Source organism: Strix aluco, chromosome 4 (assembly GCF_031877795.1).
Source record: "Strix aluco isolate bStrAlu1 chromosome 4, bStrAlu1.hap1, whole genome shotgun sequence".
Taxonomy (NCBI): Eukaryota; Metazoa; Chordata; class Aves; order Strigiformes; family Strigidae; genus Strix; species Strix aluco.
Window position 1 is genome coordinate 64,788,926 of NC_133934.1, and position 27,054 is coordinate 64,815,979.

The window sequence follows — 27,054 nt, forward strand, 5'->3', positions numbered from 1 at the left end:
CCTGCCCGCAGCCGCCCGACCCTTCCGCCCGCAGCAGGGCAGCCCATCGCTGTCGCGCCCCGCCGCCGCGACTCCCGCCCGCCGCTGCCCTCAGGCTGAGGGCTAACGGCCGCCTCGCGCGCGGCGGGGAAGGGCGCCCCCGCGCGCCCGCAGCCGCCGCGTGCCGCCGCCCCCGCGCAGGCGCCGGCGATGAGAAGGCGCCGCGCGGTGACGCCATCACCTCGCGTCGCGGCCGCTCCCGCTTCCCTCCGCGCCCTCACGGCCGGGCCCCGGGAGGTGGCCCCGGGAGTCCCGCGCGGGCGATGCGGGCGATCCCCTCGGGTGGCGGCCCGTAAGGGGGGGTGGCGGCGGGGCCGTCCGATGCGGCGGCGCGGCGCTGGGGCGGCGCGGCGGGCAGGATGCACCAGAAGCTGCTGCGGAGCGCTCACTACATCGAGCTGGGGAGCTACCAGTACTGGCCCGTGCTGGTGCCCCGCGGCATCCGCCTCTACACCTACGAGCAGATCCCCGTCTTCCTGAAGGACAACCCCTACATCACCGACGGCTACCGGGCCTACCTGCCCTCCCGCCTTTGCCTCAAGAGGTGAGGGCAGCCCCCGCCGCCCGGCCCCGGGCCCGGCGGGCCGAGCCCCGGCTCACCCTCCCGCCCCACCCCCCGCCCCGTTGTGTCTCCTCGCAGCCTCTTCATCCTCTCCAACGAGACGGTCAACATCTGGAGCCACCTGCTCGGCTTCGTCCTCTTCTTCACGCTGGGCATCTACGACCTGACGGCCGTCCTGCCGGCGGCTGGCGCCTCCCGAGAGGACTTCGTCATCTGCTCCGTCTGCCTCTTCTGCTTCCAGGTAGGGGCTGGGTGCCGGCCCCGCCATGGGTGCCCAAGCCCCGGCTGGGGAGCTTACTCAAAGGAGCACCTTCTTTGAGAAGGGAGAGCGGTAAAGCCCACTTGCAGCACTTCCACGTGCAGTGGTGCCAGTTAGGACGGTAGAGCAAGATGGACTAAGGTCAGACCTGGGAAAGAATGTTTTAAATTGCATTGCTCTTAAAGACAGCTGACTAGCTCTGTGGGTGAGTTGGGTTTGACCCATTTAATATATGGAATAAACCAGGGAGGACTGAACATAGCTGGCAGAGGAGAGAGTCTGTGAAAAACAAGTAACTGTCCAAGGCTGTACTTCACAGCTTCAGCTGAGCGTTGGGGTTTGGTAGTGTCTGATGGGGCCCCCAGGCAACAGCAATTACTGCTGCAAAGGGTCACCCACCAGAACATGAAAAACAGCCATGGCCTGCTGCTGGTCTGGAATGGCAATCAGGCTTGTATTCTAACTTTTTACCTGCTCTAAGCAACAGCTCCCATGTCAAATGAAATCTGTTCTCAACAGCAGACTTCATGTGTCTCTAAAAAAGTGTGAAGAGCTGAAGATCACTGTATTCCCTGAAGAGAACAGGATGCCTTTGCGTGGCTAGGAGTGGGGAAGACCCCCTTGCTGGCTTGGAAAGCACTGCTGTTGCGCTCTTCCCTACTCCTGTTGAGGGTTGCAGAGAAACACAAACATTTGTCAGGGAAAAAAATCTGATGCCAGCCTAGAAGCAAATAAGCAGCCTGTGCGTCAGAGGAGTTAAATTTCTTGTGTGTTCCCACAGTAACATGACATGGGTGCCAGGCAGTCAGGGCAGATTTGGGCTTTGGTTTCTGCTTGTGGGAGTTTGGCCAAGCAGAATTCATCATCCCACTGTAGTCGTGCAGACACGGCCCTGCTCCCTTGCATACTGTCGCCACACTTGGCCTCAGGGTCTAGGCCTAGGCCTCAATGGCCCAATTTTCTTAGCTGGGCAACTTGGGGTTATCACATCTTGCAAACTTTTCTGTTCTTCCATCAGCAAGAGAAACTTACTTTAGTTTCTGTTGACTACTGGCCAGAATCATAATTGCCTACACCAAATTGCACTGCAAAACATGTAACAGGTCAATTGCATGCTCTGAGCTTCAGAGTTTAAGCTTGCTCTACTCCCTGTTAATTTTTAAGAAATTAATGTGTCCTTGTTTGAACATTTGTATAGGTCTGTATGCTTTGCTCAGTAGGATATCATCTTTTCTGTTGTCACCGCTCAGAGAAGACCAGCCGACGATGGATGGCATTAGATTATGCAGGAATTTCCATTGGTATCCTGGGCTGCTATGTGTCAGGAGTGTTTTATGCATTTTATTGCAATAACGTAAGTTTGAAGCACTTGTTCATGTAATGTTTAGTTCCTGTGGTCCCGTTGTCGCTTCCACACTGCAGGAAGGGGGTTCCTTGCAGGGTGTCCAAATAGAACGTTAGTTGGGAGCCAGGGAAGGAGACTCAAACAAGTTCCTTCTGACAGCAGTAGAACTGTGCTTGCTGAAGTGATAGGCAAGTTGAGGTTTTCCTTTCAAGCTGTGAATCACACAAGCCTCAAGAAAACATTGGAATTTATATGAAGGCAGGGTAAACTTTACAGATCCTACTTTTGTCAAATGCATGAGGGTGATTATGGGATGTGTCCCCATCACAAGTAATTCAAACATCCTTTCCCACTAGGTAGTTACAGAGGCAGAAATAAGCTTATTTTCTCTTCATCTAATAGACGACAAGTAAAATTAGTTCCCTTCAAAGGCCTAGATTACATCTGTGCCTGCAACAGATGCAGAGATCAGGTAGTTGAACAAGTCTGCTGAGGCAGAGCTATGTTTAAAATGTTTGGTAAAGGCCCTGCTTGGAATAAATGATGATCTACCAGGTGTACCCGAGCAGTAGAGTCCCTTCCCCTCACTGTCATTTGATAAATACAAGTCCATTCATTCAAACCCCATCGTTTGTGCTCGCAGCAGTGACAGGAGATTTGATATATCATTACATTTAGTAATGTAAACTTTCTACCCAGAGTTTACTTTTACACATGATGAGAAAACCCACAAACTTGCTTTTGTTTTTTTTTTCCTCAGTACTGGCGTCAGGTATATTTAATCACTGTGCTGGCAATGATCTTGGCAGTATTTTTTGCTCAGATTCATCCCAGTTACCTCACGCAACAGTGGCACAGACTGCGCTCCATAATCTTTTGCTCAGTGTCTGGATATGGAATTATTCCCACCATCCACTGGGTTTGGCTCAACGGCGGCATTGGTGCATCTATTGTACAGGTAAAAGAAAAAAATGAGCAAATAAGATTCCTTTTTGCTTTTCACTTGCCATCTTCCTTCAGTCCTCTTACACTTCAGGAAATGAGGGGGAAGCAGCAGGAATTAAAATTTCTTTAAGCACAGAATTCTTTTGGATGATACGGTCTAAATGCAAACACTTAGAAATTGAGAAGTAAACAGGTTGAGTAGATTAAATCTGCTTTACTGCTTTAAAAGTGCACCAAGAGAAGGAAAACTGGATCCAAGTGTGACTGAGGGATAGAGGAGCCTGTGTGGGTGGGCCGCACCCTGGCTTACCCCAGGGCGAGGGACAGGAGCAGAGGAGCTGAGCCGGCTGGTGAGTGGGAAGCAGTCTGTCAGGCTGCACGAGTGCTCTGGGCTCTCCACCTCCACAGCTCAGGAGGAGGGAGGGGAAGCAGAACACACTGATGGGATGATTATTTGCTTCCTCTTCTGTTCCCTGGGTTGGCAGCAAAAATCAGTATTTGCCTACTCAGCCCTCTCTCTCTTATGCAGCCCTCATTTAACATGGCTGTGAAGTTACTGCACTATTTTCCTGTTCTTGTTTTACCACTTAGAATTATGCTCTGAAAAACAAGCAGCACAGTACAGCTGAAGACAGTAAAGTACACCCCACTATAAAAAGCCCAGAAGTCATGGCAATTACCCAGGGACCCAACTGTGCTGAAGAAAACATTTCCTTTTCATAGCGAGCAGTTACTGTGCACATTCTTACACTGGCCCTGATGGAGGACTGTCACCTGGGGTGGTGGTTTAGCCCAGTCCAGAGCTGCTGTTGAATGTGGAAGAGCAACCTTTATGGCCACTTAATGCTGGCTTAAAAATCAGATAAACAGTCGTCTTCCCCTCACATCTTCCCCCATTTAGTTTCTCCTGTACAGCAGAATGGTATGTATGGTATGCATTTTGTTTCCATACTTCAGAAAAACATCCACTTCTGATAACAAAATTTTCTGTTAAGGAAAACAGAACACAACTCGTGAATGGGTTGCTTGATTATCTACCATCCAGTATCTGGTATTCCTGGGGCCTTAGGTCCTAGCGACTGCAGTCTCAACTGGTAAATGACATTCTGCACTGAAGCCTCACTTTTCCTGGCTGTTCTGTGTCAGATTGGTGTACTGGAAGATGTCAATTTACTGACAGATTTCACATCTGCTGCAGGCTGCACAGAAACACAAAGTAGCTTGTATATTGAAGCAGAGAGGTGGTAATAAACCAAGTTTTTTTCCCCATTGAGATTTTCCCAAACTTTGGCATTTGCTTCGCTGTTGGATTTTGTCCATACATAACATAGGCAGTGCAGTAAGATTCAGTTTTGTCATGCCTTTTTCTTTTATATCTTTAGGGACTTTATTTTTTTCTTTCTATTTTTACCTTCTAACAGAATAGGAGAGCTTCCTTTTCTTTTGCAGGAGTTTGCTCCACGTGTAGTTGTCATGTACTTCATCGCTGCTGTAGCTTTTCTCTTCTATATTTCCAAAGTTCCAGAAAGATACTTCCCAGGTAGGACATTCTCTTCTGGGTGTTTTTTCTGCAGTTAAGCTTCCTGCAGTGTCACAGTCCTTGCTCTGACTCCTGAACTTCCTGTGAGGGAACAGGTTGACCATGTTCTACATCAAGTATTCTCATATAGAGTAAAATGTGGCGTGTATTTGCATCAAAAGAAGGCAGACAACTTCTCATCAAGTTTGTTAAAGAACTTTCACTGCCTTCCAGTGAGTGGAGCGTGTAGTTGAGTTTTGGAGACTGACTGATTGCTAATTGCATTGCATGAGTTACTGTGAAGTTTAACAATTTAACCACTTGCCCTTTTTCTTCCCCACAGGACAGTTGAACTACCTCGGCTCGAGTCACCAAGTCTGGCATATCCTCGCCGTGGTGATGCTGTATTGGTGGCATCAGTCCACAGTGTACATCATGCAATATCGACACAGCAAGCCCTGTCCTGAGTATAGCCCAGACTTGTGAGTGAAGGTAGAGCAGTCTTCATACTCGTGGGAATAGGATATTCTAACAAGTATAGGGTTAAATAATCCTGGTTTTAACTTGTCACAAGTTTCAGTCAGCCTCCCTAATTAACTTCCCCAAAGGAAATGCTGATTGGTGTAATACTTGCTTGGAGATGTGATCTTGCTGCCAGGCAGGCTGCTCCTCCATCCTACTGGATGGCAGGAGGCTCCAGGAAGCTGCAGTGCCCTTGAGCAGAGTTTCAGAGCAGGCTGGACAGAGGTCTGCCAGTTCCCTTTCAGCTGTTTCACAATTTTAATAGCCTCAAGCCATCATTAGTATTTGTTCCTAAGTAGCCTTTTCCTCAGGCTTTTGTCAGGTTTTCAGCCTAGTAAGCATTGATCTGGATTTTTTGGAAATCAGGTTAAGAGTTGATCTTTTCATATGCATGGTAAGTGACTAAACTTGTTTCCCACTGTATTTCAGAGGGACTTCAATAAAATTTCTGACTTTGAGGCTCTGGACCTTACCTAATGAGCTGAGCTATGAAGATACACACTGAGGCAGTTCCTTTTCTGACTTCTGGACTGTTACCTGCTGGCTGGGCCAGTGTATTATTAGGAGTTTTGAAAAACCAACAGCATTGCCTAGGATCTGACATCAATTTCCTGTTCTGCAATCAAGTCCAAAACAGGTCTTCCTGGAGTGGGACAATGGAAAGGTGGGCTGTAAGACTCAGCAGTCGGATCACAGCAGTATTTTTTTTGCTTGGTAAACATGAACAACAGAAGTAATTACCCTTGCTGAGCTAACAGGCCCATATACCAGGTTTTCAGGTTTTGTTCAAGAGCGTAGTTGAGAAAGTGCTCCTGACAGCGTGCTTGTGAAACCATGGTAACTGTGGGACCTGGTCTTGGATCTAAATCGCAGTGGTACAGTGTGTTGCATCCTTCAGCGTCCTTGTCTGAATGATGTGCTTACGCTTCAGCATCAGTATGGTAACGTACGAAATTTAATTCAGAGGACTCTTGTACTTTTCTGAACAAGCTCTTTTTCTGGAAGATGAGATCACATGTCATCCACCGTAGCTATATCTTCATTTCAGATCTTAACAAATTGCCTCCCCCAGTATGGGTAGTGCCATCACTTCAAGAAACTTCTCTAGACCTTGGTAATTTGGAATTAGTATTCTAAAGTATTTCAGGAGTAGCACTAAGCCTGGATGTTCATATTTGTTACTATCTTGCAATCAGTAGAGTTGCTAATGATTTTTTTAAAGTTACATTTGTTTAACAGGATGGAATAACACACCCCAAGTAGTGAACCCACTGGGGATTCAAATCACTGAACTCTGGCCTTTTAACGTGTCATGCATTGTACTGTACTTGCAGACTTTGTTACTGAAAAAGACTTATTGCCATAAGCTCCATAAGCTTTCCCCAGGTAAAAGGTTGCCTTGGGTTTTAGAATCTGTCTTGGAACCATCTCTTATAAACTCAATACTTGGGAGACATAAAATACACAGGTTATTGGATAGCTGTAGCTCAGCATGATTAACCTCAATGGGTGCCAGTTTTTCAAACAGGATTGGAATTATTTGGATTTTTGGGTTAGAATCAACGTTTTTAAGTGACTTCTGGATAGCATCTGTGCTTTTGTTTACAGTTCAGTTGAGCAGTGGTAGCAAATGCTGTCGCTTCACACGATCAAGTGTTAGTCAGCATTAGCCATTTGGAGATTCCTCTGCTTGCTTCAAGATGCTGTAACAACTTAATCCCAAGCGGTTAAAGTTTGGGACCAGAGCTGTTGCAGGACACAATCGCATCAGCATGGCTAGTGTAGGAAAGCAGCAGATACCTACTTTTTAACTGTTTCTGCTGTGACTACAGGCAGAAATGTTCAGTTCTGGATTAAAAACTGTCCTAGCTGACCTCGCTACACCTCCCCTTGTTACCTGCAGCGTGGCCTTCGATAGTATCCCTGCATCTTCTCCCATATCCTGTGACCATCTGCCAACTGCCAGCTTAATGCACACTGATAGGGGCCTTGTAAGGTGTCAAACACTTTATCTTACCCCTGCGGCTAAGGAGGGGACAGCACTGCCCAGCAGCGGGGACAGAGACCTTAGGCAACCGTGCCAAAAGCTGTTTAACAGTCGCGAAGCCCTTAACGAACTGTCGGCCCTGCCAGTGCTCTGCCCTTGCCTCTTGCCTCTGGGGGAGGGTTTTCCCTTGCTGGGGTTTACCTTATGCAGAGAGGGAGAGGCTGGCTTAGTGCAGTGTGCTTCACGGGGCAGGCAGGCTGCTGTCAGGTCCCCTCAGCGCTGCTGCTGCCTCCCCGGGCTACACATGCCCAGCTGCCCCCGCCTTTCTCGGCAGGGTGTGCCAAGGACATGCGGAATATCGGTGGAAACTTACTGTCAGGCACCTGAGCACTCATCGGGGATGGAGAAGGCAGGATACTGCCTTCTCTGCTGCTATGTTGGAGAGTAATGCTAACTGTCTGTTAAGTTCAGGGGGTTGGGTTTGGTTTTTTTATTTTTCAACTCCAGAAACAAGGCAAGAACTGACTGCATTTAAGATTCAACTCCCAGACCTTTGAGCCTTTCAGTGTAAACACTGAAATTTTTAATTTTTTTTTTTAAACTTGACAGCCAAGCAAGTTTCAAGTGCACTGATTACTACTACTGAAGCCTGATAAGGAACCTGCAAGTATAAAAGCCTGTTTCCAGTGTTATGTGAACAATAATATTTGAAGAATGTGTGTTTGTGTATTGAAAGCATACTGACTTTATAGTTTGCTAATGTATTTTTTTTATGTAAACTCTCAACTACTGTAGCAGTTTTCACTGGAGAAGGAAACTGACTGCAAAGCTGTGCATTTTTATTACCCTGACAAAATTTATCAAGCTGCATGATGGTCTTTTATGTACATACTGAACCTGTAAATAAATTTCAGTTCATTGGATGTTTACTTGGAGTAACATCATTCTTGCATCTCACATAGCAAAACGACAGATGTGAATTGCTCAACCACACAACTTCTGTCACCTCCCTGGGGTTTTAAATACACAGGGAGACTGTCTTAAATTATCAAGGCACAGCAGGGACAGGGCAGGGCAGGTGTTCAAACTGCACTACACCAGTAGTGTGTGCAGTGTAGTCTACTAGGGGTACTTAGGGAGTGTCTATTTGTCTTTTTGGAGGAGCGTCTCTAGATCGAGCTGCTGATGAACTCAGCTTTGCAACCTACCACCTTTAGATCAAGATAGTTTCCAAGCAGGGCCCTGTTTGTATCTTAAGAGCTCTGGCCCTTTGCTGTGCCCTAAGCAAAAGGAGGAAAGGTTCATCCTGACTCTGCTTCAACAGAAACAACAGTTCTCCCTCCCACCTCAACTTTGTAAATGTGCTTTTGCCCTAACAGGAGAAGTTCAACTGCACACAAAAAAGTGATGAGAAATCAAGTGCTAGCAGTCACACTTCAAAAAAAACATAGCCAGAACATTTTTTAACTGCTTTTGTAACTGCAGGGGCTGCAAAGAAACCAACCCTCTATCAGAGATGGCACAGGCAGAAAAGCTGTGACTGCACGTACGTCCTGCCTACACAGGCAGCCTGCAGCAGGCAGCTGCACCAGCAGCAGGGGTGACTTTGCGCCCTCTATTACCAGCGCCTGTTCTCATCCCGTCCTGCAGCACACGGCCAGCACTCACAGAACATTTATTACCAGTAACTCTCAGGACCGTGCCCCAGGTCCTCTTCCACTTGCACTCTGCCACGCCTTTAAACCACGAGCAGCGTGCAGACTGACCGACCTCATTATCCATGAAAAACTAACTGTTTAAAGCAAGAATTTAACAGACACAGTTGTTCATTTAAGCTGAAGCCTCCAGTTAAACTGTGTTTCCTTGTAACAAAATTAGACTGAAACAGGTAGTAGGCATGAGAGAGAACAGCCTGGACATGAACTACTATTTAGTAACTGAGTCCTGCTGCCACTCTGACTATTTTCATTCTTACTTCAGCTTACCGAAGAGTAAAATCAGTACAAGCAGCATTCAAAAAAAACTGCTCTGGGAGACAGTTGCCAGAAGGGGGTCAAATCACATGAAAATTATGTCTAAAAGATTAGGTGCAGAACTAAGTCCACAGAGGTAGCATTGCAGACTGTACTTAACATTTTGGCTGTAGAAAAGGGACCAAGCGTCAGTTACCACCTAGGAATTGGAACGCATCCTTTCGAAACTTCTGCAGGAAGGCCCTAAAGAGGAATACTGAACTTAAGAAATTAAAAATAGTACATGATCAACAGGTTTTGAACAAGTTGGACAAAGACAACTGGGCAGCAAATACAAGTATTTTAAAACATTTTCAAGAGTGTGATAGGTCTACAGCCACAAAATACAATCAGCAGAAGCAGCACTGCTTATAGTGAGTAAATTAAAGCCTAAATGTGAATACTTCATAATGCAATGTTTAAAGAGATCTACAAAGTCACTGTTATCACATTTGTTTATTTAACAACTGCAAGTATTTTATGACGTACATCAGTTTCACAAAAAAGTTAAAAGTTCTCTGTTTAGTGGTACACAAAAAAGCTTTAGAAACTTGAAGTCTAACAAGAAATGGAAGTGTAGTTCAGGAAAGTGCACTTAAAAGCTGAATGCCAGCAATTTTAACATAGTTTTTATGCTCTTTAATGTTATGTGATGCCTTAGTCACAAATTGAGCTATACACACAATTTCCTTGATTTTCCTTTCGAAATAAGCACTATGGAAAAGTAACGCAGCAGCCACCCTTTGCCCTTCTTTATTCTTTTGCAGCTTTCATTCATATTCACTCCCTCAAGTCACATGAAAGTGATTGTGGCTGCTGTGTTACTAGAAACACAGCAACTCCAAGAGATACATGATGTGTGCGAGCATGTGTATATTTTATATATACTTTTCATATATAAAAATACACGATATAGTATAAAAAACTCCAGATAAACTCTTATTCTCACAGTAGCAAATATATCAACTTATTTTCACAGTACTTGGTTTTACTAACTGGGACACCCAGAATGATTAAAAGTTATCTCCTCCAAAGGTGGTATCCACAGATCCCTCATTACACAGGTCAGCCAAAGCAAATGCAGACATCTCAAGGCCGTTTGAGAGTCTGCAGAGAAACACAAGTATCTTACTTTTCTTTTAATGTCTGCAACCGTTAAGGGCTTCTTAGTACCTTTGGACAGAATCTCTCTCTCAAGCAGCTGATTCTAAAAGGCCTGTGGTTCAGTCATTCAACATGCTGAAAGCTGTAAAAATCAATCGACATTTTCAGTGGGAAAGGAAGTGTCAGCTCCTTACCTTGCCATTATCGTCTTCACAGACAGTATGATATGTGTCTAGTGCAACAAGGTCTTTCCCACATTTCAGGTAAGGTCATGATACACTCCGTGGCAAGCACACACACGAGCACGCACACACACCAAATGAAGGCAAAAGGCTGTCACGTTCCCCAGCAGTACCGTATTTCGTCTCTGTTGAACAGTAGATCTTAGCTGAAATTAAACCCAAACTTGGGTTTAGTTGTGTACAAACAATATATACCACGCAAAGACAGCTTGGTGAGGCATACTAATCTCTTTTCAGTCACAAGAAAGGATAAAATAATTTTAACTCTAGAAAGAAAAAAGTTACATTTATGCAAAAAACTGTTTCACAACTAGAATACAAAGAACAAGGTTTATTAAGGCCATTAGAAAGTAAATATTATCAGCCGTAACTCATATGCAGCCAGAGGCATTATGCCACTTATAGAGTATCTTGGGTTTACAGCTTGCTTTTATCTCAGGTCTCAGCTTCTGTGTACAATCTCACTCCAGCTTTCCTGTACTGTAATATAAACCACTTATGGACCCTCTGCCAAAAGCCAAATCAACCTGCCACACAAAGAAAACCTGTAGCGCTCCTCAGCCTGAAGTCTCGGGGTAAACAGGCAAAAACCAAACACGCTTCCCCCCTATTCTTAATTTACCTGAATATTTAGGCCCACACTAAGTCTGCTGATGCACAGCCTTTTCCCTCCGTTTGGAGCTGAGCCCTTGTCCCATACACGTTGTTAACCCTTTCCTCTGGCACCAAACAGCCGAGCAAGTCCTGAAGTTGCTTTTCCAGCAGGGAAAGCAGCACCTGCGTGGCTTCGGTGAGGCTAGCCACATTTAAGACCATGGGTCAGTTGCCTGTTGTTTTATTTTCATTTTGTTTCCACCCACCTGCCCCATTTGTCATGTCATATTCTGTTCCAACAGCTCTTTAGGCAGGTAAGTAACAGTTCAGAAGGATACTGTAGGAAGGCAGCTCACAAGCACGCGGAGGAAAAAAAAAAAAAACAGTTAACCTGAGTATCAGAAAATGCTACACAACTTGGCGTGCGCTTCTTACAGCCTTTGGCACAAAAAACCAGGTGAGAACAGTAGTAATAAAGCCTAGGAAAATCCTGTGCAAATAGAGTTGAAACATTTCTACTCATAACCTCCTAAAAGCTTAATTTCTAAGCCTGAAAAAGGCATATTTAACCAAGCACAGCTGTAATATTTCACTTTCACACTGCGAGAAAAATGAAAACAAGGAAGATAAAGGTAATGACAGTGTACATATATGTATGTGTTACTTTCAAATTCCAGGACCAGTGGAAGCAATCTCACATATATCTGAGGGAGCCTTTTATCAAACCAACCCCCAAAGGAGTCAAGTGACTTGTTTTTAATGCGTTGTTTTCAACAGATATTGTAATGGATCCAGCCCCACCATCACAAGTCTTAGGATGACTGTATAACCATCAGGAAATTTGGAAAAAAACCAAAGCACAACCCTAAATATTTCACTTTACCTCCTGTGAAAGGGGGGGGAGACACAACCACAAACGCCTAAGTCCTCCATATAAAAACATCCAATTATCTACTCTTCAGCATTCAGCAGAGCAGGATACAAAGTTGAGACAAGCAGAGGAACTACCTCTTTCCACTTCCTCTCTACAACTGCCACGGAAAAAAGGCAGATTGGACCGTCCCGAGTCATACTTGCTCTGCAGACAGTGTACACGGCTTGGCACAAGTTGCGAGGCAGTCGAGAAGCCGTCCTGCCTACACACAGCACATACTTCTGCAACACAGTAAGGAAATCTTGTCCTCAACGAGTCTGTTCACATCACCTTCCCATCACCTACCGGCACCGCGCGCTCCCAAGCACCTGATGTCTCAGAGGTACTGTGCAGCAGGACAGCAGTCCTGCCCGTAAGGCTTCGTGGTGTGAAATGCAGTTTACTGGCAGAGTAGCAATCAGCTTCGGCAAGCTACCTACTGCTTACTGCTTCTGTTCTGGAACAAATCCGGGTTCAGAGAAGTTTCTTCAAAGCTCAGTGCATTTAGCAAAACTTTCTTATAAAATACACTTAAGTACAATAATAGATTCATCAGAACTTAAAGGAACATTAGGTTACAGTCATTTCATAAAATTATTGTTTTAAAAAACAACAGGTCTGAAAGAATACATGTTTTCTTCGCAATAAAAATCCAAGAGGAAACGAAAAGGTATTTTCAGACACAAATCCCAATTTGTAATCAAATAAATCTGATGGTTGCATCTCAGAGTCAACTGTACAAATCATCTGAAATACTCCACATGTGCCAAAGGATTTCTTTGTGTAAACCAGCCTCTCTTCCCAGCGTACTGAGTAGTCTTCAAAGTGCTGCAAACACTGGCTGCATCCCTGCTGGTTTACTCCCTTACATTCAGGCTTTTCATCTCGCAAACCACTATATTCTCTGTATCTTTAGTTTTAACGCTCTACTTCCAGTTTGCTATTTTACATTAATGGCACTTACTGTAAAAAAAAAAAAAACCAAACAAAAAAAAAAACCCAACCAAAAAACCTTGAACTTTTAGGCACATAAAAAAAAAAAATCTGCTTTTCATCTCTGCAGCTGCATAGACATCTACTGGGTCTCAAGCCATAGCCGTGCTCTGGAATTGTGGGTGACAGCCCCTTGAGGACTTGGCTTCTTGATTTTTACGATTAATAAAGGTAGTTTTCACCTAGGAAGCATCGACTTGACTATTTCCAGCAGATCAGTCTGGGTATTAGTACATTTTGGTTCTTAGGTCTACTGCAACTGAGACATGAAGAACCAGCACAGTTCTATTAGCCTACCTGTAGGTAAGGAAAATGTCTTTCATGTGATCTCTGACCGTCCCTCTCCCTCCATCTCAGCACATCACAGAGGACTGAAAAGGCAACACAAAAGTGCAGAATGACAGTATGTTTCTGGGCCCAAAGTCAGTGGCAGACAATGATTCATATCTGATTTTTCTTTCTGGGAGGCACGTGTCATAACAAAATGATGCTCCCTGTTTTTTTTTTTCTATTTTTCTCAAAAAAACCCCAATAAAAATTTGCCATCACTCTAAATGTCATCGTGCAAGCTGGCCATGCCTTCTTGAACTTGAACAAACTGTACAGTCCAGGTCCCTGTCAATTCAACCAGATAAATTACTCCACTAATTAAAATCTCTATCAAGTAAGTCAGAGGGGTGGAGGGGGGGAACCCATTTGAAGCATTTACTGTTTGGAAGGAAACGGAGCTGCTCCAAAGGGATCTAACTCTAGTGTCTGTTGCTGCTGGCTCTGCGCACTCTGCACAACCAGTTCTGTGAAGGGTACTGCACCAAAGTCATCTGTTTTCAGCCCGTCACCACCGTGAATGGCTCCATGCAAGGAGCTCTGCCTAGGTCTACCAGCCACTACTACTGTGCCATGATCCCCGCGGTTGTCACCAAACCCTTGATGCTGGGGATGCCGCATCAAGTCCGGTGGGTGGAAGGGTTTGGCTCCAAAAGGATCCAGCAGACTCTCATCTGTCTGCAGAGGGTTGGTTCGATCTTTGCTGTCAGTCAACGCAACGCTTATGTTCTCTTTGGAGTCCGAGATAGTCAGGAACTCATTGCTGCTCTGTGAGTCCCTGCGGCCTGCTTTTTTGTGCCTGCGGGCTCTCTCTGGGGTGCGGTAGCTCGGTTTCAATGCCTTCTTCGTGGTGGTTGGGGTACCATGGTGGCGCTTTCCGTTGTTCTTTGAGACCTCCTGTTTCATGCGCCTTTGGCGGGAAGAAAGTTTCTGCAGGTTACGCTGCTGCTTCACCTTCTGTTGCTGCTGGTGACTCCCCGTGATCTCTTCAAAAGGAACCAGCCCAAACAGGTCTTCTTTACTCCCACCAGTCTTGGGGAGAAGGGAAGGCTGAAATGGCGTGCAGCCAAAAATATCAACACTCCGTGGAGAGGTGGGGGAGAGCAGAGGGTCAGTTCCTGCCACCTGGCCATCTTGCTGAGACACCTTTTTGCTGAAAGGGGCTTTTGTGAAAACATCGAAGTCATCCTGCTCTTGACTGATGCCAGGAAAAGCCATCTGAGAAGAGACATCTTTGTCCATCTTCTCTCTTGCCTGAGGCTGCAGAGTAAAAAAGGGCACTGCCCCAAACACATCAAATTCTTGGTCAGGTTTCACCTTGGTTACAGTATTTGGCACCTCAGACAAGGTCGTATGCATTGAACTGGGTTCTTTGATTTCACTGCTGCCCACACCATCTCTGAACCTACTGGTCAGGAGCCCTTCCACAGATTTTTGCTTGGTACGATCAGAATCGGAGTCAGAACTTTGCTTCTCTTCCTCCTCTTCCTCTACCTCTTCCTCAGAATCCATGAGGAGAGGTCGGTGGCCTAAATTCTCTGGTTCTGTATCATTGTCATCATTGAAGTCTCCATTCTCTCCCTGCAAGACTTCTTCATCCTCCTGTTCTTCTTCCTCCTCACTGCTCTTGGGAGAAGGAGGATCAGATTCAAAATCACTCTCTGACTCATCACCACCTTTTGTCACTTGTCCCTCTGCAGTTTTCCTCCCTGGCCGGGGATCTCTAAAAGCATGGCTCAGTTTTCCAGCCTTGGTTGGGGTCCCTAAGTTATTTCCTTGATTGCTGGCCGAGTTATCCACTTGTTTTCCAGGGGAACCTGCAGGTCCGAAGAAAAATGCAAAATAAAACTTGAAATACATTCTTAAAGTCAACACTTATTCCATACATACCAAGAGTTGATGCAAAGGTATGCTTTGCACTTAATGAGGGCAATGAGCTAAAAATCATATCTAATATTTCAAACAACACTCAAAATTGATTAATAGTCAGACCTTCTAGCTTTAGTCCTCAAGCCCAAGATGTCTGGAAATGCAATACTAGTATTTTTTGGGGATGAAGGAGGGACCAATGGACACAGGTGATCTCCAGAGCCAGCTTTTCAAACACACTCATTACGCGGGCATTCCTCTCCAGGGAAACAGGAGCCAGTGTGCTTGAAAGATTTTAATTAATTTTTTCTTTTAAAAACAGACTACGTATTTCTTGAAGTGCTTCTGCTTTGATAGTTTGTCAGCTTATTGCTCTAGTAATGAAAACAATCAGCATCGGCAAAAGAAAAGTACTTGGCAATTTCAGATAATTCACTTCAGATCTCAGGTACCATTTTACAGCAACAACAGACCTCAAAGGGCTCTGCTCTGCTGGGCTACCAACCACTTTGCTGTGCAGTTTCTGTATACCAGAAAGCACATGCACCTTGTTGACAAACACATCCCTTCAGGTGCCTTTTGAAGAGGTTCTCCAAGACTGACCCACTGTACTAAGGTTTTTACCACACAGATACATGTGGCAATACTGACATATTCAACATAGGTTCAAAACAGAAATGAGTGCATGACACCCTGTTAGTCCCCAGCCTTTCCACTCCCAAGCTTTCATAGCATGAGACAATCCTACACAACATCCCCAAGATAATTAGGTTCCTCTAAGGTCTATGAAAATCAGGGACTGAGCAAGAGAGAAGCTTGTTCCTGTCCAAGCTGCAGGGAAGGTTATATGAGGTCATGATCTGTCTGTCCTGCCCTCACAGGCACCAGCTCCTTACACAAGCTGAAGAAGTGGGACTTGGAGCCTGCCAATAGCCACAACAGATAGGGGGTTTGGGGGTTTTTGCCTCCCTAGTGTGTTTTGATGCATACAAAGGGAAACAGACAAGACAGCAGTCCCTATGGGGAGATCACAAAGTAATCGGCTAACATAACTATACAGAAATAGAGAAGCAGGGAGAAGGATGTTAATTGCTGGCTTTTCCAATATGTGAGTTGGTTTGAGATACTCCCTCCCTCCACCCAGTCAGCGCCAAAACTGTAATTTGGACTCATAAATCCCACTGAGAATTAAGCTTGATTGTCACTGGCATTTGGGCATTCGAAAAGGTCTCCCCAGGTACCCCCCCCCCCGCCTCCTCCCCCATGGTTTCAACAGAAACAGCTTCTCTACATCAGGGCGTTCCCCACCAATAATGCCAACGAAGCACCAACTGCAATAGCAACATGGAAGAGCTTTTAATTTTTTATTTTTTTTTTGAAAGTAATACTTGCCCTGGTGTGTCAAACCTATGCTTAGAGAACGTTGTCTTCTCTAGTGACACTGAAACTTCACATTCAGCCCCTTCTAACCTCCAGTGTAGCAATTCAGGCAGAAAAAAGCTACTGCTTTAACTTAAGTTTGAGGAGAAGTGTTTTCTTGTTTGTTTCTAAAATAGGATCAGTCAGCTCAGTTTCTCCACAGGAAGGAAATTTATTCATTTTACTCTGACACCTTCATTCTCACTATTTACTATCTGACAACTAGAGCTAAGAGAACAATTCACTGATGACTCTTTCATGGGGTGGTTGGCTTAGAAATACTGGGAGCAGTAAAAACTTTGCATCAGTAAACAAAACAGATGGCAAGTGCAGGCAGACCAGATAAACCAGCACAGTGCCATTGGTATGGCACAGAGACTTACACAAAACAAGTTTCTCCCTATGTCGGAGCCCTGCTGCTGCACAGAGATGTTTTCAGGAGCGTAACTGACTGCTGGATTTCTATTTGAAGAGAATGAGTAGGAGGAAAAGCAAAACACTTGCTCTCAGCTCAAGAAAGCGTATTTACTAGAGATGTCCTTTTCTCTAGGACAAAGATCACACAGTAGCCATGCTGCTTTAAGAATGTATAATTGAATATGTAACTCTAATACAGCAATGATAATTCACCTCTTTGCAGACATAGAGCAACTACCGAAAATGTGTGTGCAATACTCTGAAGTGACACTATATTACAGTCACTCCAGGCTGATACTAGGTGGGTACTAACCTTCAGATGGGGACTAGAACAATGGCAAGGCCAACTGTGTTTATGCTTGCACCAGCAAGGACTTGGACTGACAACCAGTTTTTGCTTGCCTAACGGCCAACACCAAGTTCACTTTAACCCAGCGAGGAACACCCAGGTACCCGCCTTCACTCCTGAGATACTGTGCAACACACAGAGAACAGCCCAAGTGCTGTGTACATGTCTGACACACACCTGGGGGCAGGGGTTGGTCCTCATTAAAGCAGTTAATAATGGGCTTTATTGACAGTACTGTGCTAGACTGCTGACCCTCTCACCTAACCAAAACTAATACCTTGCATGTACAGTTGTATTAAAAAATTGCTGAAATTTAATTGACTCAATGTGTTCAGCAGGATTGAAAAGGCTGGAGATGAATGTGTGAATCAGTTAATTCTTTTGAAAAAAATCTTCATCCAGAACCCAGCCCGTGATTCTCTTGTTCTTACAATATACAAAGTAATTTCTCAGGTAGTGTCTTCTCTCACAAGGAAATCAGCATGTAACTAACAGGCAGAGTCACATTTTGTCTTTCTGTGCTGCAGTTTAGACCAGAATATGAAGTTTTACATTTTACAAAAACAGTTTCTCCTTTTTTAAAAGGAATTACTAGCAGATTTCTTCATACAGTAGCCATTTTGCTCTTTTACAATTACATTTAAAAGAACAATAAAAATTCTGCAGCAATATATTTTATGTATGGATTTAAAAACAAGATGATAAGAATGACTAAAAACATCAGGTGATTAGGGCTTTGAGCTGTTTCTTCTCTGCTTCTGGTGTCAGACTGCTTCTTATCTACTGTAATTTTAAATACTACATATTTGCTTTACCCACTAAATTAGAATCTGGATTATTTGGCTGCTTACTTTAGATTTCCCAAAGGTACAGCCTTCACATTGCACTGTGTAACCCCCTATCTTCCAAATCCTGATGTTTCCAATATTTACTGAAGCACTAATGTCAACACAAATGCAATTAGATTTAAAAGGAGAAGAAAAAGAAAATATTTCTAGGTTAGATGTTAACACCACTTACACAACAAAAAACCCAAACCTTTTATGTACATCAATGTCCACATGAGTTTATACTCCCAAGGAACAACTATACTTTTGTCAGTAATTTACATATGCAGAAAACAATTTATAATTTTTTTTAAAAGACAAAAACTGAACCACAGTATATCTAATATACCTGACTTCCCAGAAGGTTTAAATATTATTTGTTAGTTGCTGCCACAGTCACACTCACTGGAAAACAAACTGCAAAGGACACCAACAAGACAAAAAATTCCAACCTCTACCAACAGCTGCTGACTTGCTGAACAAGTAATTTAGCCACATGACGTTTAGTGCTCTGTAGCAAACCTCTCTGGACAGAACATAGATCAAACAGGACTTGACAATACATGGCAAAACACTTAAAGCACTTTCTCAAACCATACTCAATGTATTAGTATTGACATACAAGCCATTCCAACATCTCTTAATACACCCACCTATAACTGTTATTTGGGCTGACAATACACAGCAAATGATTTGGGGAATCAGTCATCCAGACAACCTAGTTTTTAAGGAGTCTGTATTAGCATCCTAAATTTCGTTTCTCTAGTCCAAAAACTACCATCTCTAGAAAAACTGGGATGAAGTCTGGAACAATTCATCGAGTGACCCCACTTGCTATAAATTTGGGTTCTATAGTGAACACAGAGAGCACCTGCTCGCTACATATGAAGCTATGTGTTTTCACATACTTGGAGCTCTGAACCACTCTTCGAAGAAATGCTGAGCACGTTACTCATTGACAGAGACATGGAAGGTGCTGGAATAGCTAGTGAGATTATCAAAGCTTTGAAGTACTTGGTCATTTTCACAATACTTTCCACACAGCAATCTGTCTCGGCACTAGTTAGTTTTGTGGCCTCTTGTTCCAAGAGCAATGGGGGCAATGGGGCTAAGCCATCGCACACTGAATGGAGCACACACCACCTTTTTTGAATAAGGGCAAGAATGAAGCAGCACACTGGACAAGGAAGCTTGAGCCTCTGCATTTGTAAATGTCTGTCCCTGCACATGAGAAAATATTTTCTTAGATATATCTATTCTGAGGCCATTTAAAGATTGAGCAAGTGTATTTCTTTTCCCAGCTGTACCATCACTGCACCAGGCAATTAACTGCCTATTAGCTCATCAGCTTCAAACCCCTCATTTCACTACAAATTATTTCTGAACAGGGTTTCTGAATTTCTAGCTCTTTAGCCCTGAGATTCCTCCTTATGCACCACCTCCTTGACAGTTATGAATATTACTTATCACAGCAGGAAAATTATATTCCTGTATTGTGTACAGACTCAAAACTATCAGAAAGACAATGAGTTTTGCAGTGATTCGAAACTGACAAGCTACAGTAGCAGCTCAGTATTATTCAAATTTCAGGCCCAGCATGTACAACCCTACATGCACAACTTCAACAGGAAAGCAAGTGGCACCCATCAGATGACGCTGGGAGCAGCAACTGCTCCTGCTACATAGCTTTGAAGAAAGCACTTTTATTTCTGAGGTATTTCAAGAGTGGTGACCTCACTGCTCCCACATTTGTATTTTTCAGGAAAGAGCAAGTACCTTTCTTTATTCTTCAGTTTGTGTTGACGTGTTGTAAATGAACAGAGCCATCTGCTCCAAGCAGACCCAAGGTACTAAACACTCTGTAGTCTAACACAGCCAAATCTCATGGAAGAAACCATCTCTGCATGCTCCTTCCCAGCTGCAGTCTTTGGTTTTGTCCCAATAACAGGGAGAAAATTGCAGCAGACTGGTGTTAAAACCAAACATTTTAAACCCATGACAGGAATATTTTGTTTTGGTTTTCTGCACTACAATTCCCCCTCTTTCACTCCTAAAGAAGTTTGCAAACTAAATAAATACAAAGAGCACTACAAATAGAAACTTAATGCCCCAAAAGGGAAAATTCTCTGGTTAATGACAATTTAATGCTCTGGCCAAATAGATTTCAAAAATGAAGTGTTCTGTCATGTTGATTTCATGCAATCTTCTCAACTTAAACTGCTGCAGAGACTGTTCAGATATTTATATTTATAAAAAAAAATGCTGCAAAATGTTGAGTAACATCTGTTTGCAATGTACTGTTCAGATTACTAGACTTCTAATCAGGTTTGCATCTTGTAGGAGACAATTGTTCTTCACTCAAATGCAAGCCAGGTGGAACATCTTTAATCATATAAGAAGATCCCAATCTTCAAGTACATTTTCTATTCTGATGTTCTTTTTCGAGATATCCGATTAGAAGAGGATGAATTCCCTCTAACAACTGCAATAATTACATGCCTTCTGCTAGTTCATCATTTTAGGGTATTGCGGGGGTGGCAAAAGAGCGGGGCATAAGGGCTTTAAGCTTTCTTTGAATTGGTAACATACTGCCACCATCATTTCAGAACAATTTGCCACATGTCAGGCCCAAGGATTACCGGCATGCTGCAACTAAATCTGCACTACTTCTTTGACAGCAGCCAGAGCAGCAGCTGCTGAATATTGTAATGAGGATTTACACTGCTTACCACCTTTATTTTCAAGAACAAAAATGGGAGAACACCACACTTCTGCCTGGCATCTATTGCTTAGATATTTTTTCAAATAGTTAGTCTACAGGTTGAAACATGTTATTAAAAAAAAGTGAAAGGTGACTGTGATTGCTCTAAGATTTGACAAAAAAACAACCCCACACTGCATTGTTTTGGAGAGAAAAAGCACACCACCGGAACAGCCCATAGATATCATTTATTCTTGTGATGTGTAAGTTCAAGTTACTTTGGAAGCGTTATCTAGAAAGGCTAAAGTCAAAAGATTATCTTGATACAGGGAAAGATTCTGAACCTGCATTCAGCAATACCTGAAACCATAGCTAAGGACAGGTTATGGAGTAACATAAGCAGTATTTTGAGTGATTACAAACACTGGTATGAACTTATTTTAATTGCCAAGTTACCTAAATCTGGAGCACCGTACAACAGCCATAACAAGTTGTGGGTCTGGGCATCTTTTAACAAACAATTAAAGAACATCAATTGCCAAAGAAACATGAACTGATGGCATGAGCTGTTTTAGAGGAAGCTGGCTCAAGTCTTTGTTTTTCCTGTTCTCATGTTTGTAACTTCTTGCTGAATTGTACTGAGTTGTGTTTCACTTAAAGCTCCAGACTGCACAGTAGTCCAAGGGCTCCAAAGCCATGGTACAGAAACTTGCAGCGTTCTGAAACCTTGTTAGAAGCAGTATACACGAGTAACCAAATGAACGGTCATCACCCACATTTCTTCATGCCAGAAAAATGCACTTTTCTGCTGTAACATGGTGAATGCTAATAACCAGCTATTGCAGCAGAGTCCTTTCAGGGACATATTGTCTCCAAGTCTCCAGATGCTTTCCGTTGTACTGCTATCTTGCACACAGCTGGCTGGTTTTCAGTCAGATCCATACAGCTGTGACTAGCAAGTTACATACCACACTGGAAAATTGCTTTTATTCCAAGTCAGACACCTATAATGATCATTTAAAGACACTACCAAGTCTTTGAGCAAGTCAAAAGGAAACAGCTACAGAACTGAACTTGCTTTTATACCCAGTCTGCACACAGTGAACATGCATGCAGTGACTGGGAAGGGGTTACCTATGTATATTAGAAAAAACAAGTGACTTGATCAAGCAGCACCATGTCTACAGCACAGATGATGAGCTTTACAAACATTCAGTAGAACAGTTAAACACATGACCTGAACTAGAGCCTTATCCCAATAAGACAAGCCAGAAGGCAGCTCACTCAGATTCTTCACAGGAGTAAAATACCTAGCAGACTGCTTCAGGTCAGCACTTGCAAAGAAATTCCAGTCAAGGTTTCCCAACATCTACACTTCTCACACAGTCCACCTGCATCATTTTGAGAGTTACCTCAAATCTTTTATTACTTCTCTGAATTCCAGTAGCCAAGGAAAGCAAAAGGCAATCTAGCCCAGTTTAATCCCAGGAAGAATTAGTGTAAACAAAAATAGGATGGCAAAAGGCTACTGAGTACGACTCAACAGCAAACTAATATATTCATGACATTTCCTTCTTATAATTTGAAGACAGCAGAAAACGTGTGTCTCAGTTTCTGAAACGCTCAACTTGATGTTAACAAAAGCATGTTACAACACAAGCCAGTTAACACACACTTGAATCAAGAGCTTCCGTTCCAAAACGCTGACCACAGGAGCCAGTTTTTCCACTGTCGCCATCTCATCCAGTGTTTCAGGCATCCAAGAACCAGGATCTGTTTGCCACTGTAGGTGCCTTCCTAAATGCCCCATTACTGGCTATTGAACTATGCTTTCTTCTCTCTTTTTCATGAGAAGTTTGCAATGTTAGTTTTGTTTCTATCAGATTGAGCATTGGAATTATTTATCAAGCCAATTTTCTTTTCCATCCATCTCAAGTTCTAAGCCATTACTATTTTCCACAAACGTTTAGGCATAGTGTGTATAGCAAGTTTACACACAGTACTTGTGAAAACACTTTTAATAGGATATACACCAAGTGTGAGTAACACTAAGTGCTTCTACACTGTTTTCCTATTAACTATAAGAACCCAGTAATATGTTAGTGCATTTCACACCACTATTTGCCCTCTGCATAGCATGTCAAGTGACATACATGTTGTTGCTGGCTCTCCATTCCCACCCGAGAATAAGCACAGAAGCTCTGACATATAAGCAGCCTTAGTCCATCCAGTTCCAGGTTCTCCTTCCCAGTGATCCTTGCAGCAGCAGTGGCTTGAAACGCACTCTCAGCTCCACAGGGAAAATCCCAAGGGCTCACAACTCACAGTACCCCACAGTCCTTTCCAGCGATGATAAAAGGTTTCAAATTTCAACCTCTGCATCTTCCTTGCATCACCTTCCCAGACACATGTAAATGTACCTGATAGCACATTTTGCTGGACTACCAGAACTTTATGTTAAGTCAAAAGATGATACATGACCTTCAGCTTCTTGCTGCTATCTCACATCAGATGATAGAAATTAGTTAGACATTTACAAGTGCTGATTTCAGCAGAGAACCCTTAAGCAAAAGCTGAAACAAAAGCAATATTCTGGGTGACTCTACTCAGCTACAGTCCATATACAACAACATTTACTAACCTAAGACCTGAGTCACACAGGTTAAAAAAAAAAAAAGGCAGAAAAAGACCACAGTTTCAGCTCAAAGGTTGATAATACAGAACACATCTTCAATAGGAACTGTCACTTTTTAAGGAAGTAAAATTTTCTTTTTTTATTTCTTTGAAATAGTCTGTATTGGTAATATCAACATTTCATCTCATCATAACTTAAGAAGTCAAAATTCTGTTGTCAGAAACCTGGGTGAATAATAACAACACCCTCCATATTTACACTGTAGAATGTTACAATAAGGAAGTGAAACTCCTGCTCTAACTAGATTGAGACAGTATCTCACCCAAACGCTGGAACTGCGCTCAGGGTATTAAACTCTGTTCCACTTTCTAGTCAGTCATCTTCCCTTTGATGCCCTGAGTAAGGTAGACATGTGGTTTACTTCTGTTAAATCTTTAACAATCACAAGGAACAAACCAGAAAGAACATATTACACAGAAATATTAAGTACAGGAGTAAATCAAAGTTAGGGACATCTGTCAAGTTTGTCCTAGAAAGCTCACAACTAGAAATAAAATATGTCTAAGTCAACACCATTCTCCTTTTCTGAGTTATCTTACACCACCTCATTTCAAGACATATCCAAGAACAATTCATGGGGAAAACAAAACAGTTTTTAAAAGATAGATTTTCAGATTTAAAGACTTATCATATCAGATTTGTTTGCTAAGTGTAAATTACTGTTCATACAGAATTAAAAATACCTTCGTTAAATCAAGCCAGTATGTACACTTGTTTAAATTCCAGTTGTGAGTCAGTACAAAAAAGCTATTGAAAAACATACTATTTTTTTCCAATGGAACAGGCAACAGTTCACAGCCAACTCAATATTTCTCAAGCAGTCTGGTTTTTCAGCCATGACTGATTTTTTTTTTTTTTTAAAGAAGGCATCTCTCCTTGTTTTTTATGTTTTTTAGTATTTCAAGAATGAAAGCTGGGATTCAAAGTAACAAAAACAAAACATATGACATAATACAGTGAGGCCATTAATTACAATCTAAGCTATATTATAACTATCTGAAAAACAGCAATAAACAAATACATTTCTAAGATCTATAAGGTGAGGAAAGAAAAAAAAATCCCTAGACACATGGGTATGAATACTCAAGAGACTAAGCACCTGACAGTCACCATCTGAGATTAAATATATGTATTACTGTTCATTTTGTATATGAATTTAGGCTCACCTACAAAACAAAGCAACCTTTTTAATGAAGACTCTAGGGTAAATCCTTCCAAACTGCCACCTATGGAGCAAACATTTCTTCACTGAAGAATTGCTTTCACATTATATTGAACTACTGAATATTAACAGGATGACAGAAGATAAACTTGCCCTTTCTGAATGAGCAGAACAAAAAGAGAAACTGAGAACACACTAATAGACCAAGCAGAATTAATTTAAGTCTAACATCAGAAGCAGACATGGATGCAGAGGTGTTTTTACAAATTGCCTTGCAGAATACAACAGCGTTATCCTGTTCACTCTTCACCACATATAGTACAAGAGCACTTGTGTGTGTAAACCAGCCCAATTAGACAATCTTCAGGAACGCGAGATGAAAGCAAAAGGTTGACCCCAAGTGACTTATTTTAAGGCACATTATCTGAGCTTTTATACTTCTGTAAGAATACTTTTTAAAAGTCATATTAAGGCACCTTTATCACACAAGCACTCTCAACAAAACTTAGGTAGGTGCCTGTGTGACTCCATAAGTAACTGAAGCTCTTTTTACCATTTAATTATCAGGTAGGCTTTACTTTGCTACAGGTACCAAAAAAAATATTAAAGTGATGATCAAACAAACATTAAAACTGGTGATTAAGTTGCAGGATGATGCAGTTTCACATTCACAGTCGGTGTTCACATACAATGTTATTTTTACTTCCATCCAAGGTAAAAAATAGCCAAAGTCAAACTGAAACACAATAACGAATCCCCCCCCTCCCCTCCAAATGTACAGATAATGTAAGATATTTTGTTTGTTTTCACTCAATTCGCACCAAAACTATTCATAAAATGCGGCAGAAGCTTGAAGTCTTAACTTGGCTGGAGAACTGAACTAAAGAAACAGCATGAGTTGGAAGCAGACTACAGGGAAGTAGCAAAATTTGGTCTTAGCAAGTAATTTGCCTTTAGCAAAAGCGTTTCTGGTTCTGCCTAAGTGATTCACGCTGCACTAGTCCAATGTATTTGCACTGCAAACACTACACAGTCTGTACACTGTACAAGTACCAGGAACTGGATGCAGAAGTATTTTTTAATATGAGGTAATCAACATATTAACAAATCTCTTCAACCCATTTACTGTCATGAGGCAGCCAACACCTTTATCATTCCTTTGGTCATTTAACTGATGTACATACTTCAACAGATAGAGATATGTACATATGTATACGTATGTATACATATATATATGAGGTAGTGATGTTACAGATGTAACTTGCCTGGGTGAGAAATGAAAGGAACAGAACCAAACGGATCTTCAGGAGGATTTTTCTGTGGAGCAGAATGGGGCTCCACATTCTTATCTGAAGATGCTCTCCTGTCCACCAGCCTGTCTGTAAAAAACAAAATGAAACAGAACAAAAAATAAAATAAAATAAAAATGGCAGGTCTTATGCCTATGCAAAGATATCTACTGTACAGGGTGAGGAAGGAATATACTCTCGATTAGGGGTTTTTAGATGTTTTAAAGATATCCTATATCCTGAATTCACACTCCTTGATCATTCAAGAAAATTCACTTGCACAAACATATTGTTAATACCCCTGTCCCACCAAAAGCAGTATGTATGTGGTGATGGAATGCTTTAAATGAGGATTGCTCTTACATATTATATGTAGCCTATGCGCTCTGTAATAGAAACTACTTGTCCTCTGTGCTCTAGAGGTTTTGAAGTCAGAATCACTATGCTTATTCAAGTCACAAAATCATTCATTTTATCCAAGTCTTGTCCAGCCTTTGCCACAAAAAGAGAAAAGTTGACAATCACAGCAAAATAGCTAGGAGTACTTTTTATTAAACATGTAACACCTGTTAGTACTCAAAAATAAAAATTTGAGTGTCGCATAACATAGAGAAATGTAGTGTCTGTTTGGTATGGTCTTCAACCCTTAGGAGACTGATTTTTTAAAGAATTTTTTTTTCTTTCAGAAGACACATAAAAAGGCTTTTAACACAGTCACAAATTCAAAGCACTAGGAAAGGTAAATACAATTTTTTCTGTCTAAGCTCTTATTCTAACCCTGCTGCCTACTCAAGATTCAGACCATCCAGCCCAACCACCACACTGCAACTCAGGAGGGTCCAAGCAAGGCCCATCAGCCACTTAACAATACCATGGTGACAAGGCATTCCACTTGCAGCTAACATCCTACATCCTCTGTGCAGAAGACACAGCATTTTGTTTTCCCTCTTTTCCACAGCAAAC

At 42.6% G+C, this 27,054-nt stretch overlaps 2 protein-coding genes across 2 annotated transcripts in view; one reads left to right on the top strand and one right to left on the bottom strand.

Moving 5' to 3' along the window:
* Positions 1-236: 236 nt before the first annotated feature.
* PAQR3 (progestin and adipoQ receptor family member 3) lies at positions 237-8,107 on the top strand. Its single transcript, XM_074823339.1, has 7 exons — positions 237-583; positions 680-842; positions 2,059-2,214; positions 2,966-3,163; positions 4,600-4,690; positions 5,013-5,161; positions 5,621-8,107. The coding sequence occupies exons 1-6, from the start codon at positions 399-401 to the stop codon at positions 5,153-5,155; spliced, it is 936 nt and encodes a 311-aa protein (XP_074679440.1). The 5' UTR covers positions 237-398; the 3' UTR covers positions 5,156-5,161; positions 5,621-8,107.
* Positions 8,108-9,627: 1,520 nt separating this feature from the next.
* Positions 9,628-27,054, bottom strand: part of BMP2K (BMP2 inducible kinase) — a 67,193-nt gene continuing 49,766 nt past the window's right edge. Inside the window, exons 15-16 of the mRNA XM_074823340.1 lie at positions 26,068-26,181; positions 9,628-15,180 (exon numbers count right to left, since the gene is read on the bottom strand). Of these exons, the coding sequence (XP_074679441.1) occupies positions 13,742-15,180; positions 26,068-26,181 (1,553 nt within the window). The 3' untranslated portion in view covers positions 9,628-13,741. The remainder of the gene's footprint in view (positions 15,181-26,067; positions 26,182-27,054) is intronic.

Coding starts and splice junctions, on each gene's coding strand:
- PAQR3 (XM_074823339.1), top strand. CDS start 399: ATGCACCAGAAGCTGCTGCGGAGCGCTCACTACATCGAGCTGGGGAGC. Junction 3,164..4,599: donor TTGGTGCATCTATTGTACAG/GTAAAAGAAAAA, acceptor TTTCTTTTGCAG/GAGTTTGCTCCACGTGTAGT. Junction 4,691..5,012: donor TCCAGAAAGATACTTCCCAG/GTAGGACATTCT, acceptor TCTTCCCCACAG/GACAGTTGAACTACCTCGGC.